General features: G+C 44.3%; 1 protein-coding gene across 1 annotated transcript in view; it reads left to right on the top strand.

Moving 5' to 3' along the window:
* Positions 1 to 20,700, top strand: part of LOC149461719 (interleukin-10 receptor subunit beta-like) — a 42,268-nt gene that overhangs the window by 6,919 nt on the left and 14,649 nt on the right. Inside the window, exons 2-3 of the mRNA XM_089677972.1 lie at positions 17,019 to 17,148; positions 18,813 to 18,973. Coding sequence (XP_089534098.1) covers positions 17,019 to 17,148; positions 18,813 to 18,973 — 291 coding nt within the window. The remainder of the gene's footprint in view (positions 1 to 17,018; positions 17,149 to 18,812; positions 18,974 to 20,700) is intronic.

The raw sequence follows: 20,700 nt of genomic DNA, 5'->3' as shown, positions 1-20,700 counted from the left end.
TAGTGTCCCATCATTGGTGTCAGTGGGAGGAATAGTGCCCCATCATCGGTGTCAGTGGGAGGAATAATGTCCCATCATTGGTGTCAGTGGGAGGAATAGTGCCCCATCATTGGTGTCAGTGGGAGGAATAGTGTCCCATCATTGGTGTCAGTGGGAGGAATAGTGTCCCATCATTGGTGTCAGTGGGAAGAATAGTGTCCCATCATTGGTGTCAGTGGGAGGAATAGTGTCCCATCATTGGTGTCAGTGGGAGGAATAGTGTCCCATCATTGGTGTCAGTGGGAGGAATAGTGCCCCATCATCGGTGTCAGTGGGAGGAATAATGTCCCATCATTGGTGTCAGTGGGAGGAATAGTGCCCCATCATTGGTGTCAGTGGGAGGAATAGTGTCTCATCATTGGTGTCAGTGGGAGGAATAGTGCCCCATCATTGGTGTCAGTGGAAGAACACTGTCTCATCATTGGTGTTAGTGGGAGTAATAGTGTCCATCATTTGTATCAGGGAAAGCATTTATGCCCCATCATTGGTGTCAGTGGGAGGAATTGAGCCGCACTTGTTGTGTTCACTGGGGGTAATAGTAACCCAAGGGCCGGATATAGGCAGGCAAAGGGCCGCATCTGGCTTCCAGGCCACAGCTTGGAGATTACTGATCTAGACGAATGACACGGCACTTTGAGGGCAACCATAATGCTGATACGGCCCGCGGTGAAATGCAGTTTGACACCCCTGTAGTAGACCCTTGGTGCCTAACTTGCAGCCCATCGATACGTAAAGAGCAACATTTGGCCTCTAGCAGCCAGTAGCAGGAGGGCTCCTTTGTAAAGGGGCTGCAATATCCGCCATCTGTCCTCCCTTTGCCTTTAGAGTTATGCAGGGAGGAACCTGCATATCCCTAAAGCATTGCATCATCAGGAGACGTAGCAGCTGAACCAGCAAGAACCTACGGGCCTCTTGATTATGTCATAATCAATATGGAGACATGGGATTGAGAGGTGGCAGAAAAGCGGAGGATCTCAGCGGGACCCTCTGGGCGGGTGAGTATAGGAAATACAAGCAACGTGTCAGTGGCATTTTATGAAATCAGTGGGCCTGTGGACTATATATTTGGAGAGTGTGATTCCCCCTGAGGATCCGCTGCTGTAGCTGAAGCCAGCGGGAGGGGGAGGACGGAGGCTGGCCGGCAGTGCTGCAGGGAGGGAGTGCCAGGGCATCGGTGAGGGGGGCCAGTACAGGGGAAGTTGGTCAGAGCAGTGGGGGATCTATTTGCAGAGTTAAATCCCCCTGTGACTCCTCTGCTGCATTTGTGGCTCCTGGGCTCCCGAAAACGACAGGATTTGACACCCATGGGTCACGCGTCTAGTGTGCATGTAGCCTAATACTACATGTCAAAGATTGCTGACACTGCAAGAGATGGTCAGAGACTGAGCACATGCTACAGGTGTGACTGGAGAAGCAGGTTTAGACTAGAGACATGTTATGTCAGACTGCTACAGATCGCCGATATTGCAGCCCCGTTACAAAGGAGCCCTCCTGCTACTGCCTGCTAGAGGCCAAATGTTGTTCTTTACATATTGAGGGGCTGCAAGTTAGGCACCAAAGGTCTACTGCAGGGGTGTCAAACTGCATTTCATTGTGGGCTGTATCAGCATTATGATTGCCCTCAAAGGGCCGGTTGTATCTGTAAGGATGGCCATGCACTATACAATTTTCTGTCCAATTTCTGCCCAATTTTCTTTAGATTTACCTTCAACTGTGTAGTGCAAGGGCCTGTCTAATTGGATACAACTGAAAGTGTTGTTTAGGCTTGACCTCCTATTATATGGTTTTTGGTAAATCTAAAGCAATTTTCTAAAGAAAATTATATAGTGTATGGCCAGCCTTAGACTAGATATCCAGAACACCCGACCCCCCATTACATCAGAGGTCAAGAATCCCACACCCTCCCTAACATCACCGTGCACCCCCTTTGGTGGCAGAGCTGGGAAGCAGAAAGTGCAGGGTCTGGAGGAGGACCAGAAGAAGAGTGGAGTCAGTTACCAGAGTCCGCTGAATGCCGAGAAAAGGGGAGGCAGAGAGGAAGGGGTGCTGCAGTTGCCCTGAAAGGTGTAGGATTTGGCAGAGGAGTTCTGTTCTCCTCTCTGCTGCCGACTGCTGAGATAAGATGGGGGTGGAGACAAGGGGGTACCTGCAGGAGAGGTGCAAGGGCCACATGAAATGGCATGGAGGGCCGGATTCAGCCCACGGGCCTTGTGTTTGACACCTGTGGTCTACAGTGATGTTTTGCCCATGTAGTGGATAATTCATTAACCTCATTAATCTGAACACAGGTGTTATTCACTCCACACAATACCCTTCACAGATTTTTCAACCCAGAAATCTCTAAAATTTTATTCTAAAAACGTTTTTTTACATGGCATAGAGTGCGTCTCTATGGAGAATTCCCCTTACTTCCTGCCTTCATAACATCATTGTCACCAGAACAAAAGTAATGGGAAACTCTCTTTAAAACAGAACTTCACTGCATCTGACGCCACAAACCCAACGGCTATTTAGCCCCCGGTCACATCGGATGTGAATTGACATGCGATTTTCATGCCATGCGACTTGCAAATCATATGCCAAGTCGCACCCTATTGTCCGCTATTAGAGCGGTCGTATCGGTGCGATTCCAACTTGGTCAGAGCCGCACAGATTTCTAAAGCAGTGCATGCAATACTTTTGTTGCAATTCGCATAGACATCTGTGTCAGATATCTTGCAAATCGCAATGAAATTGGCAGGTCATCCAATTTTGAAATCGTGCGACTTCACTGTAAGTCTCATGCTTTCCAAATTGGCTTTGATGTGACCGGGGGGTTCATTCACTTTCAATATTTAAAACAAACTTCCCCATCCATCCATGTCTCCATGCTTTATTTTGCTGAGAAATCACTTTGAACACCCCCTAGCATATCTGGCCATGGCCAGCTTGAGTAAGGGCAGATAATTCATGTAGCAAATACTTCCTTGAATCCATCTGCCCTTAGCTTAGACATGCAGACAGGAGGGTGTGCTTAGCTGGGAAAACCCTTCCTTCCTTCCTGAAGACTCCTGGGATGTACAACATCATTTGCCTAGGCCTGGAACCAAGAAGTAACTGAAGAAATGTAAAAAAAAAGAGTTTAAAGCAAGTAAATATAAAATACCTTCTTATCTATTTACTATTGCTAGCAGCATAAGGATTAAAAGTAGTCAATGTTGATTGAGAGAGTGACGTTCCCCTTTAACCGCATGCCGCCCAGCCACTGTACATATACGGCGGCAGGGCAGCACTGGCAGGCAAAACCACGTTTTAAAACGTGTGTTTTGTAAACAAATAGGGGGCGCGCGCGAGGCGCGCCGCCGCCCTATTTGTCCCGAGGATCACCGCCGCAGATGTCAGTCGCCGGGTCACAGCCGCTCCTTAGTGGCTATGTTCCGGCGATCGGCGGCAAACAGTGACAGAGAGCACAGCTGCAGTAGCTGTGCTGTCTGTCACTTCCCTGTCAGCTCGAGGATGAGCTGATCGAGAAAGAACAGTTTCTCTTTCTCGATCAGCCTTGTCCCGCCCAGTACACCCCCCGCCTCCTAGTAAAACACTCCCCTCACTCCTATAACCCTTCCCTGCAAAATAAAGTTAACCCCTTCCTCCCCATTGCCATTAGTACAGTGTCAGTGTTTTTTTTTTTTGCACTGATCACTGTATTAGTGTTTTTGGGGATGTCAGTGACCCCAAGTCAGTACCCCCCAATGTCAGAATGTCCGCCGCAGTCCCGCAGTCCCGCCATAAGTCGCTGGTCGCTGCCATAAGTCACTGATCGCCGCCATAATTCGCTGATCGCCGCCATTATTAGTATAAAAAAACCCTAAAAATCCCAGTATCTTTCCCGCCATTTGTAAACGCTATAACTTTCACGTAAACCAATTAATTTACATGTATTGGGTTTTTTTTTAGCAAAGACATGTCGCAGAATGCATTTTGGCAGAAATTTATGACTAAATTTGATTTTTGCATTTTTTTTTTACTGGACATGTTTTATAGCAAAAAGTCCAAAATATTGTTTTTTTTCCTCAAAATTGTCAGCCTTTTTTTTTTATAGCGCAAAAAATAAAAACCGCACAGGCGATCAAATACCACCGAAAGAAAGCTCAATTTGTGGGGGAAAAAAGGATGTAAATTTCATTTATGTACCGTATTGCATGACCGCGCAATTGTCCGTTAAACTAGCGCAGCGCTGTATAGCAGAAAAATGGCGTAAATTGCAGTATTTATACCATAGTTTGTAGACGCTATAACTTCCACACAAAGCAATCAATATACACTCATTGGGATTTTTTTTACCAAAAACATGGAGAAGAATACATTTTGGCCTAAATTTATAACCAACTTTGAGTTTACTTTATATTTTTTATAGCTGAAAATAAAAAATGTTTTTCTTCAAAATTTTTGGCCTTTTTTTGTTTATAGCGTGAAAAATAAAAAGCGCACAGGTGATCAAATTACACCGAAAGAAAGCTCTATTTGTGTGAAAAAAAAGGACGTAAATTTCGTTTGGGTGCAGCATTGCATGACCGCGCAATTATCAGTTGAATTAGTGCAGCGCCGAGTAGCAAAAAGAGGCGTGGTCATTAAGGGGGGTAAATCCTCTGGAGCTCAAGTGGTTAAAGCGGTATTAAACCGCAGGAAAAAAATGAAAACATCCCCTGCAAGGTAATGTCATAATGTCCTAGTGTGCATCTCATACTAGCGCACTATGAAGGACTTACCTTAAAACGAAGCCCTCCAGCGGCACGCTGTCACCACTGCAGAGGCTTCCATCTTCCCCCATTCTTGTTAGTGCTCCATCACTAGCATCATCACTCCCCCATGTATGCCGGGCCACGGCGCAGTACTCTGAAAGAGCGGAACGGGTATGCCATCCCTACAGAGCGCAAGCGCTGGCTCTAAAAAAAGATAATATCTCCTAAATGGTGAACGTTTAGGAGATATTCATTTTACTTACAGGTAGGCTTTATTACACACTTATCTGTAGGTAAAAGTTTAAAAAAATGAGTTGACTACCACAGGGAGCATCAGCAATAAAAAATCTTATCTAGTTGAGTGGGAGAAGGCAGCAACCTTTGGCAGCTTTTTTGTTCATCTGTCTGTGTACTTGTTTGGAGATATCCCCTCGCTTCCTGTCCCAGTGACAACTTTGTCATCAATAAATAACAGCAGCGCTAACATTTTACATATAATGCCTGTAAGCAGGGGTGGACTGACAACTCATGGGGCCCCCGGGCAATAGGGGATCATGGGGCCCCTGTGTCCTTGCCCAAACTCAAAAAAGCCTATGAAAAAGGTACCAAGGGCATCTCATGGGGCCCCCTACTGACCCCGGGCCCTTGGGCAGTGCCTGAGTTTTCAAATGGTCAGTCCGCCCCTGCCTGTAAGTAAATACCAATAAATAACATATAAATGTGTATATGAGTGTTCATATGAACATTTTGTGACGTGAGTCCGCGTAACCAAAACCAAAAAGAGTAAATACTGTAAATGCAATACAGTACAGTGACGTCATCACGCACTCAACCCCCGCTGGAGTCAGCGTTTTTTATCACTACAAGCGATTATCCTGCTAATTCTTTTTGATTGTTTCACATTTGATTGTATTTGCTTGTGAGGCTGTTTTGTTTCAATTTGGTTTACTCCAATAAACAGCGTAAGCCTATTTTTCAACTTGCTTCACTATGGAAGAACACTGTATTGCCAGAAGTATTGGGCCAGCCCTCCAAATCATTGGATTTAGGTGTTCCAGTCACCTCCATGGCAACAGGTGTATAAAATCAAGCACCTAGGCATGCAGACTGCTTCTACAAACATTTGTGAAAGGATGGATCGCTCTCAGGAGCTCAGTGACTCCAAGCGTGGTACCGTGATAGGTTGTCACCTGTGCAATAAGTCCATCCGTGACATTTCCTTGCTACTAAATATTCCACAGTCAACTGTTAGTGGTATTATAACAAAGTGGAAGCAACTGGGAACAACAGCAACTCAGCCACCAAGTGGTAGGCCACGTAACATGACACAGTGGGGTCTGCGCATGCTGAAAAGCACAGTGCTTAGAAGTCGCCAACTGTCTGCAGAGTCAATAGATAAAGACCTCCAAACTTCATATGGCCTTCAGATTAGCACAACAACAGTGCATAGAGAGCTCCATGAAATGGGTTTCCATGGCCGAGCAGCTGCATCCAAGCCTTATATCACCAAGTGCAATGCAAAGCGTCAGAGGCAGGGGTGTAAAGCATGCCGCCACTGGACTCTAGAACAGTGGAGACGTGTTCTTTGGAGTGACAAATCACCCTTCTTTGTCTGGCAATCCGATGGACATGTCTGGGTTTGGTAAACAACACAAAAACAGCGCGAAATCTAAAATTAAAATAACACAAATAAATAAACACTAAATTTATAATAAGTGTCCGTGAAAAAATATATATAAATAAGTCCTTATTCCCATCAAAACCAATAAAAAAAAAAATCAATCAAAAATCTTCCAAATGTGCTTCCACCTATCCACCACGTGAGAAATAATATTGACCGCACTCACCAGATGGAGGTGAGTAGTAAGCCTTATAGAATATAAGGGATCCTATAACCCCTCCAAAGGAACTCCAATCTCCTTCTTCACCCTGCTATGGTATAGCCCTCGTCTCCACTCTATTCCTCCATGGATTCCTCAATGGTGTGCAGAGAAAAAAACTACATAGTATAATACTGCCACTCCATATAAAATATAAAGATAGAATAAGGCCACTCACATGTTTAAATAAAATTAAAAGCCTTGTTTAATAGCCTCAATGCCTCATGATAACCAATTTCCAGAATGTAGATATAGGGATCTCACGCTTTTATAGTCACTGCAGAGGATGAACAGCCTTCCACCTCCAAGATGGCCACTTGAACCGCATAAGCCGGCATGCGTTCCAAACACCGGAAGTGCCGTTAACCAGAATGTCGGCAGGACCAGAAGTGCGTCAACGCGTTTCGCCCCACCCACAGGGCGTTCTCAAGACACTGCCTTCAGTGTCCAGCCGACATTTATACAGCTCAGGGAGAGCTCACATCCATCTCCTATGCAAATATCTGTATGTACCTCCCACTGTCACCCCTGGTGAATAATCCCTTCACATCGCTGCTGCTAGTACCCGCCCACTACCCTTACCTCATCCTCTGTGAACTAAACGTGAGATTCCTTCACAGCTTATATACAAACAATGACCCACAATTTGGACAATATAACAGAAATCAAAGCAAATATATATTAAATCGCATTAATTGAAAATAGCATTTATCATATTAAAACTGATCAAGAAAAATGTATTCTTTAATACAATATGAAGATCTAAATAAAATTGCAAATACTAATAAAAATAAATACAAATTTAATAAAAATACAAAATAAAATAAAATAAAAATAAAAATGAAAAAATAAAAATAAAAAATAATAATAAATATTAATGAAAAATAAAATAAAAAATAATGAAAATAAAAATAAAATTAAAAAATAAAAATAAAATTAAATTAAAATAAAAATTAACATAATAAAAAAAAAATATATATATATATATATATATATATATATATATATATACAGTTGCAAGAAAAAGTATGTGAACCCCTTGGGATTACATGGAGTTTTGCATGAATTGGGCATAAAATGTGCTCTGAACGTCATCTAAGTCACAACAATAGAAGAACACAGTCTGCTGAACATAATACTACACAAACATTAGATGTTGCCATGGTTTAACTGCACATAACATGTAAACATTCACAGTGCAGGGAGGAAAAAGTATGTGAGGCCCTAGCTTAATGACTTCTCCCAGAGCTAATTGGAGCCAGGAGTGAGCCAACCTTGACTCCAATCAGTGTGATGATATTGGATGTGTTGCTAACAGCTGTCCTGCCCTTAAAAAACACACACCTGTTTTGGGTTTACTGGTTTCAAGAAGCACTGTCTGATGTGAACCAAGCCTTGCAGAAAAGAGCTCTCAGAAGACCTACGATCAAGAATTGTTGACTTGCATGAAGCTGGAAAGGGTTACAAAAGTATCTCCAAAAGCCTTGATGTTCATGTGTCCACGGTAAGACAGACTGTCTACAAATGGAGAAAGTTTAGCACTGTTGCTACTCTCCCTAGGCACGGTCGTCCTGTAAAAATGACTGCAAGATCACAGCGCAGAATGCTGCATGAGGTAAAGAAGAATCCCAGAGTGTCAGCTAAAGACCTACAGAAATCTCTGGCACATGCTAACATTTTTGTTGACACATCTACAATACGGAAAACATTAAACAAGAATGGAGCACATGGGAGGACACCACGGAGGAAGCCATTGCTGTCCAAAAAGAATATTGCAGCACGTTTTAAGTTTGCAAAAGAGCACCTGGATGTTCCACAGCACTACTGGCAAAATATACTGTGGACAGATGAAACAAAGATTGAGTTGTTTGGGAAGAACACACAACACTATGTGTGGAGAAAAAAAGGCACAGCACACCAACATCAAAACCTCATCCCCACTGTAAAACATGGCGGAGGGAGCATCATGGTTTGGGGCTGCTTTGCTGCCTCAGGGCCTGGATGGATTGTTGTCATTGATGGGAAAATGAATTCCAGAGTTTATCAAGACATTTTGCAGGAAAACATACGACCATCTGTCCGCCAACTGAAGCTCCGCAGAGGATGGGTGATGCAACAGGACAATGAAACAAAGCATACAAGTAATTTAACAAAACAATGGCTGCAACAGCACAGAATACGCCCAGTCAGAGTCCTGACCTCAACCTGATTGAAATGCTGTGGCATGACCTTAAGAGAGCAATTCACACCAGACATCCCAAGAATATTGCTACACTGAAACAGTTTTGTGAAGAGGAGTGGTCCAAAATGACTCCAGATCGTTGTGCAGGTCTGATCTGCAACTACAGGAAACGTTTGGTTGAGGTTATTGCTGCCAAAGGAGGGTCAACCAGTTATTAAGTCCAAAGGTTCACATACTTTTTCCTCCCTGCACTGTGAATGTTTACATGTTGTGTGCAATTAAACCATGGCAACATCTAATGTTTGTGTAGTATTATGTTCAGCAGACTGTGTTCTTCTATTGTTGTGACTTAGATGACGTTCAGAGCACATTTTATGCCCAATTCATGCAAAACTCCACGTAATCCCAAGGGGTTCACATACTTTTTCTTGCAACTGTATATATATAAATAATATGAAATGAATGAAAAATATAATAAATAGAAATAAAAATAAAAAATGAAAAAGAAAATAAAAATAATAATAAAAATAATAATGAAAATAAAAAATCAAAATCAAAATAAAATACAAAAAGTGTGCTCAAATAAACATAAAATTAAAAATTGAAGCTATAACACCAGAAACCTATATTGGATGCAAGCATTAACCTTCCACTGAGTAGAGTGACTGACACCCACCGAGAATAATATTAATGATCTCAGTCAATCTATTCACCAATTGGACAAGAAACAATTAATGTCAATTTCTGCATTTAAACCTTTGGGGACCAATGTCCCCATATTATAAATCCACTTAGTTTCATTTTGTGAGATGCCTATCAACATATCCCCTCCTCTCCACGGCGTCTCCACTCTATCTATTCCACAAAATTTTAAACAGGTTGGATCCCTATTATGACAAACCCTAAAGTGATGTGATAAACTGTGATACTTAAATCCTTTTTTGATGTTTCTAATATGCTCTCCCAATCTAACAGATAGTTTTCTAGTGGTTCTCCCTATATATTGAAGGTTACAAGAACATTCAAGCAAATAGGTAACATGGTTAGTGTCACATGATATAAACTTCTTAATTTTATAAGATGAACCAATAGAGCTTGATTTGAAACTATCACTGTCAAGTATTTTTTATTATTATCCCCTTTCAAAAGCCTACATGCTAAACATCGTCCGCATTTAAAAAAAACAACTCTGTCCAAAAAGGTGGCTATTTTCCTCGGTTTATCAGGAACATTCTTTACCAACTTATCCCTTAATACAGGCGGTCTTCTATAAATGAAACTAGGCCTTTCCGGAAGTAGTTTATTCAAAACCTCATCTCTTTTTAGAATCGGCCAATGCTTTCTTATAATCTTTCCACTAATTTAAATTGGCGAGAATAACTCGTTATAAAAGCCATATCTCCCATTTGCCTATCTTTAGACTGACCAGCAGTTCTTCCCTATTCATTCTCTTGACCTGTTCTAGAGCACATTGCAAGGACTGTTCTTTATAACCTTTTTCTTTAAATCTATTCAATAACATATCAGATTGATTTTGAAATACCTTATTATCATCACAGTTACGTTTTAACCTAATAAGTTGACCTTTAGGAATGGCCTTAAGCCAATTCCTGTGATGACAGCTATGGTTAGGAATGTACCCATTCCTGTCAACATCTTTAAAGTCGGTCTTAGTAAAAAATCTATTTCCTTGCCTGTACACCGTCAGGTCCAGAAAATCAATGGCTGTTTCACTCACGTGATAGGTGAACGATAAGTTAACATCATTATTCCCCATTTTATTAATAAAGTCAACAAGTCCTTCTCTCTCTCCTTTCCATACAATGATAATGTCATCTATGAACCTTCTATATAATAGCAATTCTTTCTTACTACCTTCAAAAATAGCCTTGCCTTCCCACCTACTCATAAATAAATTGGCATACTTAGCACCCATAGCTACACCCATAATTTGTTTATAAAATTTATTAGAGTGCCAGAAAAAATTATGTGTCATAGCCAGATCCAGACATTTTACAATGAATTCTATTTGGTCAAAACCAACTCCTGACTTAATTTCCAATGCCCATTTGACTGCTAGTAGGGCATCATGATGTTTTATATTAGTGTATAATGAATTTACATCTACACTGGCCATGACACAATATTCACTTTCATTAATATCTTTGAGTAAGTTGATCAAATCCCCGTTATTTCTTAGGTAAGCGGGAAAGGAAGAAACCAAGGGTTGCAGAAACTTGTCAACATTTTCTCCCAGTCTAGAGAACAGCGAGTCAATCCCATTTATGATCGGTCTTCCTGGAGGTTTTGCCAGATTTTTATGAATTTTAGGTAATTGGTAAATCACTGGTACTTTAGGAGCCTTAGGCACTAGATATTTTGTCTCCTTACTATTCAATATTCCCAATTTTTCTCCTTCTTTCACCAGTTTAATTAATTTTGATCTAAATTTTCTCGTAGGATTATTTTTCAATAATTCATATGTGTTTGGTGTGTTTGGTGGTTGCCAGATGAACGGTACTTGCCTGACTGCATTGTGCCAAGTGTAAAGTTTGGTGGAGGGGGCATTATGGTATGGGGCTGTTTTTCAGGGGTTGGGCTTGGCCCTTTAGCTCCAGTGAAGGGAACTTTTAAGGCATCAGCATACCAAGACAATTTCATGCTCCCAATTTTGTGGGAACAGTTTGGGGATGGCCCCTTCCTGTTCCAACATGACTACGCACCAGTGCACAAAGCAAGGTCCATAAAGACGTGAATGAGTGAGTTTGGGGTGGAGGAACTTGACTGGCCTGCACAGAGTCCTGACCTCAACCCGATAGAACACCTTTAGGATGAATTAGAGCAGAGACAGGGAGCCAGGCCTTGTCATCCGTCATCATTGCCTGACCTCACAGATGCACTTCTGGAAGAATGGTCAAACATTCCCATAGACCAGGCATGTCCAAAGTCCGGCCCGCGGGCCATTTACGGCCCGAGGGTCGGTTTAATACGGCCCTCCATGTCAGTGTGTCAGTGTGTCATATGGAGCGGCCGGTCCGGTATTTCCACTGCGGCCGTGTCAGAATACCGGGCCGGCCGCTCAGCTCTGCAGCGGGACCTTACCTGTTCCTCTATCCAGCGGCGCGCTGTCTTCCCGGCTTCTGTAGTGTGGGCGCTGGGCATGACAGCCGGGTGCCAAGTGCGCATGCGCAAGAAGCGGTGCTTTTTGTGAATGGTAAGGCGGTACCTGGGACACATGACAGATCCCAGAAGCCGCCGGACCAATCACAAAGCGCAAGTGCTTCTCGCTCATGCGCACTGGGCACCCGGCTGTCATGCCGAGCGCCATTACAGAAGCCGGGAAGACAGCGCACGACTGGATCGAGGAACAGGTAAGATCAAAGAACAACTGCGGAAGTAAGAGCGGGTACCTGTCAAATTCAGGTACCCGCTCCCCACCTCCCCAAAGGTCAGCAGTCATCTGTACTGTCCGCAGTCTCTGGTCATCCCTGTGCTGTCCGCAGTCTCTGGTCATCCCTGTGCTGTCTGCAGTCTCTGGTCATCCCTGTGCTGTCCGCAGTCTCTGGTCATCTCCTGTACTGTGTCTGCAGTCCATTAGTTCAGAATTTTTTTTTTCCTGTTTTCTGCCTCTAAAACCTAGGTGCGTCTTATGGTCAGGTGCGTCTTATACGGCGAAAAATACGGTAACTTGGCATAAAATAATTTATTTGCATTTAATTGTAATGGTTCAAAGAATGTTTGGAAAAATGTTCGGCCCTCCACCATGTTCACTTCATCCAATCTGGCCCTCTTTGAAAAAAGTTTGGACACCCCTGCCATAGACACACTCCTAAACCTTGTGGACGGCCTTCCCAGAAGAGTTGAAGCTGTTATAGCTGCAAAGAGCGGAGCCAACTCAATATTGAACCCTACGGACTAAGACTGGGATGCCATTAAAGTTCATGTGCGTGTAAAGGCAGGCGTCCCAATACTTTTGGAAATAAATTGTATTTTTTTGTTTCCATGGTCCATTTCATATGGATGTCGGTGTGAGCACCTGGATCCTTGGTGGAGTCACTATTGGTGACTGACATCAAGCACACATTGACCATTTATAATCTAATGATCCACCACATCTGGTAAGAGGTGTCTGTGTCACTATTGCACTTGGTAGTGGATTTTCCATGGTGGATCATATCACATTGTATGTGGTTGGTTATACCCAATGAAGGATTGGAATATCACGGACATTCATTTGGACTGTAGTGTATTTACTCTTTCTAGTTTTGGTGTCAAGAATGGACTCAGCACTGGTGGTGGGACTCCCCTGCCGTGTGGGCTGCAGTACCAGAGCTGACCAGCGGGTGCTCTCAGCACTGGTGGTGGGACTCGCCTGCCGTGTGGGCTGCAGTACCAGAGCTGACCAGCGGGTGCTCTCAGCACTGGTGGTGGAACTCACCTGCTGTGTGGGCTGCAGTACCAGAGCTGACCAGCGGGTGCTTTTAGCAGCCAGAAGCTCACAATCAACCAAACCTGGGGCTGATTACAGAAAAGTGTGTATATAAGGCATTACCAGGTCTGTGCTCTGGGCCTTGGTGTATGGTTTCCCATGAGCCTCTGTACCTGTACCTGTACCCTGTGTTCCTGCTTCGTTGCTGACCCGGCTTGATCCTGATCTCTGTTGACCGTCTCCTGTTCTGACTACTGGCTCATCCCTGACTATTCTTCTGCCTACTCCTATGCTGTTTGACCTCCTGTTGCTGTACCTTGGCTTGTGACCCGTTTGCTCTTTGCCTGCTGCTCTGTACTGATCTGCCTCCACCGCTACCGACCCGGCTTGTCTGACCACGCTAACTACTCTGCGATCCATCCATCCTGCACGGATCCAGCCGTACCTGCACATACCTCTGGCGGATCCCTCTACCACTAGCAGGGGTACTCAGGGGCCGCGACCTGGTCTCAGTCCTGCACCAAGTCCATCCCCACCATCAGGGGCTCTGGTGAAAAGGCAGACTGGGGCTTAGACTCCGTGCCCTGGGGAATCCTGCCCTGAGGACCACTAGAGGTACCACCAAACGGTCATTACAGAACCCTACGGCCGGCCTGACCGTTCCACCTCTCCAGCCCTGACTACGCCTGTGTTCCTGCACCTCCTAAAGATTAGTGGAAGGTTGGTTTGCTCACTGTGCGTTTTATATAGATATATATCTGGGTGGCTAATAATAACCTGTATTATATTGTACCTGAGACCTGCGTTTCCCTGTGCCAGTCCACACCTTTCTGGTCATTCCTTGATTCCTGACATTTGGTTATATTATAACCTTAGGCGGACTCCTGTGGCACAATGTTTATATTATTGTTTTATTATGTTTATATCCGTTATATACACATTTATATGTTATTTATTGGAATTTATTTAGAGGCATTATATGTAAAATTTTAGCGCTACAGTTTTTATTTATTGATTTCTCTACTAGTAACACAGTTGTTCAGCTGCTGCTTATTTATTATTATATGTTTTTCTGACCTAGCGCAGATATTATTTATTCTCAAACTTTGTCATCGACAAATCTTTCTCAGTGGGACCCCAGACAGCAATGAAAGCCTAACAAGTGATCTACCCCTTCCCCACTCTATCCAGAACTAAGTTTTGTCTGAAGTTGTAAAGTTTGTTTTATAAAAACTCAGCCACCAAGTGGTAGGCCACATAAAATGACAGAGCGGGGTCTGCGCATGCTGAAGCGCACAGTGCGCAGAAGTCACCAACTGTCTGCAGAGCCAATAGCTAAAAACCTCCAAACTTCATCTGGCCTTCAGATTAGTAAAACAACAGTGCATAGAGAGCTTCATGAAATGGGTTTCAATGGCCAATCATTAATTTTTGAAATCTTTGTTGTCACCGGGCACCTTTGCTCCTCAGCGTTGGTTGAAAAAAGAAAAAAAGACAGTTATTGTCACTTGACACAACGTACCAGTTTCTATTCTGTGACATCAGAAATTCTTTAAGCTAAAGTCTATGTTTTTTTGCCGGGTAATTCCAACAAAAAGTATAATTCAGAGAAAACAGAAAATACCTGATTCCAGCTGACGTTATGGCAAAACTTAGTGACTCTTTTACTAATTGGTGTTCCTTCACTAAGCTGTACAAACACTTTTAGCTCCTGTTCTCACCGGTGCGAATTGTCATGCCACTTGACAGATCAATGTCACTTGACTATTTGCACCCTATTTGCAGCTATGGAACTGTTCAAGGTCAAGATCGCAAGCAGGGGCTGACAACTCATGGGGCCCCCGTGCAATAGGGGATCATGGGGCCCCTGTGTCCTTGCCCAAACTCAAAAAAGCCTATGAAAAAGGTACCAGGGGCATCTCATGGGGCCCCCTACTGACCCCGGGCCCTCAGGCAGTGCCCGAATTTCCAAATGGTCAGTCCGCCCCTGATCACAAGGTATACTTTTATTGAAAGCTGAAGGTTTAAACATATTTTTTAAATGATTTCTGAAAGTACATTGACATGTCATAGTGGTTGTAAAGGCTGAAGGTTTTTTACCTTCATGCATTCCATGAATGAAAGTAAAAAACCTTCTGTGTGTTGCAGCTCTCCCTAATAAGGACCTGAGCCCATCACAATCCAGCGATGTGCATGAGAACCTTAGCTCTTCAGGGACTGTCCCTCTTCATTAGCTGAGACAGCAATGGGAGCCATTGGCTCCCGCCTCGGTCAATCACAACCAGTGAGACATTAAGGAGAGGGAAGGGTTGGGGCCGAGCCACCGATCTGTGTGAATGGACACACAAAGCAGCGGCTGGGAGCAAGTCTGCTCAGGTGCCCCCATAGCAAGCTGTTTGTGGGGGCACTAGGCAGGAGGGAGGGACCTGGAACACTGGCTGGAGACCCCAGAAGAGGAGGATCACAGTTGTTCTGTGTAAAACCACTGTACAGAGAAGATAAGTAGTACGTTTGTTTGTTTTTGGGGAGTTTTTTTGCCTTTAACCACCTGCTGACCACAGATAGCCGAATGACGGCTACACTGCGGCCGGCCAGTTCTGGGAGGGCGTCATAAGACGTCCTCCCAGAACACGATCTCCTGCGCGCCCCTGGGGGCACACACCCGGCGATCTCCATGATCGCTGTGTCCTACGGACACAGCTGATCACGTGATGTGGTAAAAGGCCAATCACAGCGGCCTTTTACCATGTGATCAGCCGTGTCCAATGACACGCTGATCACAGGGAAATGCAATTGCCGGTTCTCGGCTGCACTTTCCTCACGCTGTCAGATCGTGAGGAGAGTACTGCCGAGAACCGGCAGTTGTCAGAGCAGGGATTGGCACCGATCATCAGGGCACTGATGATCAGTGCCCTGATGATCGGTGCCCAGCAGTGCCACCCACCAGTTCTGCCCACCTGTACCCAGCAGTGCCACACACCTGTGCCCAGCAGTGCGCCCACCTGTGCCTAGCAGTGCGCCCACCTGTGCCCAGCAGTGCACCCACCTGTGCCACACACCTGTGCTCAGAAGTGCCACCCACCTGTGCCCACCTGTGCCCACCAGTGCCACCCACCTGTGCCCACCAGTGCCACCCACCTGTGCCCACCAGTGCCACCCACCTGTGCTCATCAGTGCAGCCCAGCAGTGCTGCCAGTCAGTGCCCAGTGGTTGTGCCAGACAGTGCCCAGCAGTTGTGCCAGTCAGTGCAGTCTATCAGTGCCACCTATCCGTGACACCTCATCAGTGCCGCCTATCAGTGCCGCCTATCAGTGCCGCCTATCAGTGCCGCCTATCAGTGCCGCCTATCAGTGCCGCCTATCAGTGCCCATCAGTGCTGCCTCATCAACGCACAGCAGTGAAGGAGAAAAATTACCTGTTTGAAAAATTTTATAATAGAAACAAAGAAACTTTTTTTTTCACATTTTTTGCAATTTTTGTTTATAGTGCAAAAAGTAAAGCGCCCAGCGGCAATTAAATACCACCAAAAGAAAGCTCTATTTGTGAGAAAAAAATTATAAAAATGTCATATGGGTACAATGTTGCATGACCGCGCAATTGTCATTCAAAGTGTGACAGTGCTGAAAGCTGAAAATTGGCCTGGTAAGGAAGGGGTATAAGTGCCGGTAGGCAAGTGGTTAATATCACACAAGAGTTATAATTGAATGAAGCAATGCTTCTTTTGTTTAGGTGAAGCCCTTTAATGCTCTTTATTTTGTGTTGTATTTCAGGTTTTGGGAAGCTGCCTAAACCCACCAATGTCAGGATGGATTCTGTAAACTTTAAGAACATTCTAAGATGGAACCCTCCACCCGGCTTCACGGAAAATGAAGACGTAGTTTATACAGTGCAGTATAAAATGTAAGCTTCAGTCAGTTCTTTTCTTTTGTAAACCTGCCAATATTATCTGATATCTCAAAATAATGTGGGTTCATTCCTTCATATCTCCCGAACTCCACCCACAATTGCTAAAGCCTGGAAATAGTAATAATGTACCTTCTATGAGCAAAATATCAATGTGTATCCACATATATAATGTCTGGGGGTTCTAAGTAATTTTTTGCAAAAAAACCAAAAAACTGATTGTTACGTGTGAACAAAAAGTTCCAGAAAAGGCCTCGTCCTTAAAGCGGAGCTCCAGTCTCCGGTGAAAAACAATAAAAGTCGGCATCTACAAAAACTTTTAAAAAACAGCCACTCACCTGTTCCTCAATGTAGCGGTGTCCTCTGTCTCCAATGTGAGCATCTTAACCTCCCTGGCGGTATTCCCGAGTGTAGCTCGGGGTAAAGTTTCAGTACCACTTGTGTACCGAGCTACACTCGGGCTTACCATGCAGCGCTGCTCCACGATCCCTCGGTCACTTACCTTGTCCTTCGCTCCCGCAATGTCCCTCCTGCAGTGTCCCCGGCAATGTAATCCGGCGGATGTCGGCATCTGTCATCTGGGTTCCATCCCCTGCGAGCGTCGGGACGTATGGGGGACGGAACTGGCGGGAAATTTGAAACTGACAAAAAGTGACATTCACTAAAATCACATAGTAAAACATTACTGTATCAAACCATTTCACATACATTTTGTCCCGAGTGCTTTGTCCTGTGCCCTGCCTGCATTTTTACTGTTCTTTCTGCCTGGAAACTGAGAAACGTCCATGGCGTCCAAAAAGCGTCCCTTTAGGTCAAAATCGGTTTTAGACCAGCTAGAGAACAGCGATAGTAAATCAGAACCACTTGCAGAATTGAGTGATAATGATTTGTGGGGAAATTCATCATCAGACACTGAAAACGATTTTGCGACTTTGCTCAGTGATGTGCGAACTTGGCGCTATATTTCAAATTTCAGCATTTTTGGTTTGATTATATTATTGAATTAAATTTATTATTATTATTTTTTATGATTATTTATTAAAGTATAATTTACGATTTCGTATTTCAAGTTTTATCATACCCGGGATGTTTACTAGACTTTTGTTCGGACAGATTTCAGTGAGTTATTCCTAAAAATTACATGCCTACAATAAAAAAAATACATATTTCCATGAAAAAAAATGTACCGCTTTGAGCACAGAAATATGGACATAATCAGACCGCTAGGGAGGTTAAGTGTGGGTATTCGGCTGTGACAGCTTGCAGCTTCACAGCCGGGTGCCCACTGCGCATGCACATTTGGTCCCGCAGTCTTCTGAGACCTGCCATGTGTCCCAGAAGACTTCAGGGGGGAAGTAGAACTTCCACGTCCGATCGCCTATGCAGTCAGAGCAGGTACCTGTCAAAATGTTAATTTGGGTACCCGCTCCCCCTCCCCTCCCCCGCTCCCCAAAGGTGCCAATCCTTAACTGGGAGCGGGGACGGGACCTTAAAGCAGAACTTCCCCTTTTGGGCGGAGCTCCGCTTTAAGTGGTTACTTTTGATCTGCCAGGAGTTCAGCTTTAACGCATTTTGAAGTCTTGCTTAGATTGTGTTTATGTATTTTGTCATGAAATGCATTTTTAAAAATTACAGTTACAATTTTTTTTCCTTTTTTGCAGTGATTACAGTAAACAGATTAATTACTCTGATGTCTGTGTAACTCCATACCTGGTGTGTGATTTAACATACATTACTTATACATGTTATGCAAGAGTGAGTGCAGCAGTGGGGGGCAGCCAATCAGACTGGACGACAATACGATTTGACCCCTACAATGAAAGTAAGTATATTTATTCTGTAAACCAGCTAATGGCTTGTGTAATTTTGTAGATGTAAACTTCCTAGGATGTTACCAAGGGCAGGATTTCAGGGCAGGAGCCCATCTGAGAATATTTGGAGGCATGCCAAACTTTGCTCACTCTCTGATGGAGTCATGGGGAGCACTGTAACAGGACCTTGTACCAACACTTTACTAACAGCACAGTGAGAAGTTAAGGTAGTCCAACAGAATCCTTTACAGCGGCAGATCCATTGCACAGGCCCCACAAATCCTGCCCAGACTAGGGGCGGACTGACCATTTGGAAACTCGGGCACTGCCCGAGGGCCCGGGGTCAGTAGGGAGCCCCATGAGATGCCCCTGGTACCTTTTTTCATAGGCTTTTTTGAGTTTGGGCAAGGACACAGGGGCCCCATGATCCCCTATAGCCGGGGGGCCCCATGAGTTGTCAGTCCGCCCCTGCCCCAGACCCATCACATTTGAAGGGCCTGATGCTGATCTGATGTTTTGACTGCAGAGGCCATTTGTTGAGCCCCATCTCTTGAAACACCCTACAATTATAAAGGGCATACAAGTCTACATGTTTGTGGCTCACTTGATATATCAACGTGTTATTAAACCCAGGACCCTGCATTCACTATATCTGGTCTCCCACAGTACACACAACATGGAAATGCAATTATTTTAGTAAATATAAACTGCTAAATACCTTTTCTCATTAGCAGTATATAGTCTTGTAACTTCTGTCAGTGTCTGGCTGAGTACTGGTTAAAGCTTGTAGGAGGAGTTTTCATTCTGCTCTGAGCCTGGGTTCATACTGATGCGGTGCGGAAATTGCAGTGTTTTCTGTGCAAATTCCGCACCGCATCACAATCACACCCCGCTGAGGATGTGTATGCTAAGTTAACAACACCCCAAAATCGATTCGCAAAATGTGGTGCGATGTGCAGAATCGCTTTGCATGGGTGTGAATACCCATGCGATCTGATTCTAGTGTGGACCAAAAAAAGGGTCCTGCGCCTTTTTTGGTGTGGATGCGGTAAGATTTGAGTCATACAAAATGTGTGGCTCCAATCACACCGCACACAATTTGCATATGATTTGCACAGGAATGCGGTGTGGTTCCTGTGCGAATCCCGTGCGATATACCGCCCTGCGCGCTCCCAGCACACATGTCCGGTACTCACGGAAAGGTCCCGATCTCCTCTTTCGATCGAGACCTTTCCCGATCATGTGACTGCCGTGGCGGCATGTCACGGCGGTCACATGTCCCTAAACCCTGACATGCATCCCAGCTTCTGAAACCCTTAAAGGACCGGGAGGCGCCGGTGCCAAGGGGTTAAAATTAAATGTATAGTAAAACCTTTCTGCTGCTTCACATTTACAGAAGTGGTGCAAGAGCAGAGCTAAGGACAGGTTTTTGGTAGCAGAAATGATAGCAGGCTATAGTATTTGCTGTATGTGCCAAGCCGGAGACAGGCAGTGGGTCAGTTGTTCATTCTTCTTAGTGAGCAGACCCTATCATTATCATTATCATTATTATTATTATACAGTATTTATATAGCGCCGAAAAGTTTGCTCAGCACTGTACATTATAGTGGGGGACAGAACATGAGACAATACAGTAACAAAACAATACACGAGAGGTTCGAATTAGCACATTTGTCAGAAAGACCCTGGCACAAGTATGGACCCAGATATGTCCTTAAATCATGCTCCTTGTCTTTGT

The sequence above is a fragment of the Staurois parvus genome, unplaced genomic scaffold (assembly GCF_062004578.1).
Source record: "Staurois parvus isolate SC_StPar_1 unplaced genomic scaffold, SC_StPar_1.0 ptg000195l, whole genome shotgun sequence".
Taxonomy (NCBI): domain Eukaryota; kingdom Metazoa; phylum Chordata; class Amphibia; order Anura; family Ranidae; genus Staurois; species Staurois parvus.
This window is presented reverse-complemented; position numbering and strand designations above follow the sequence as displayed.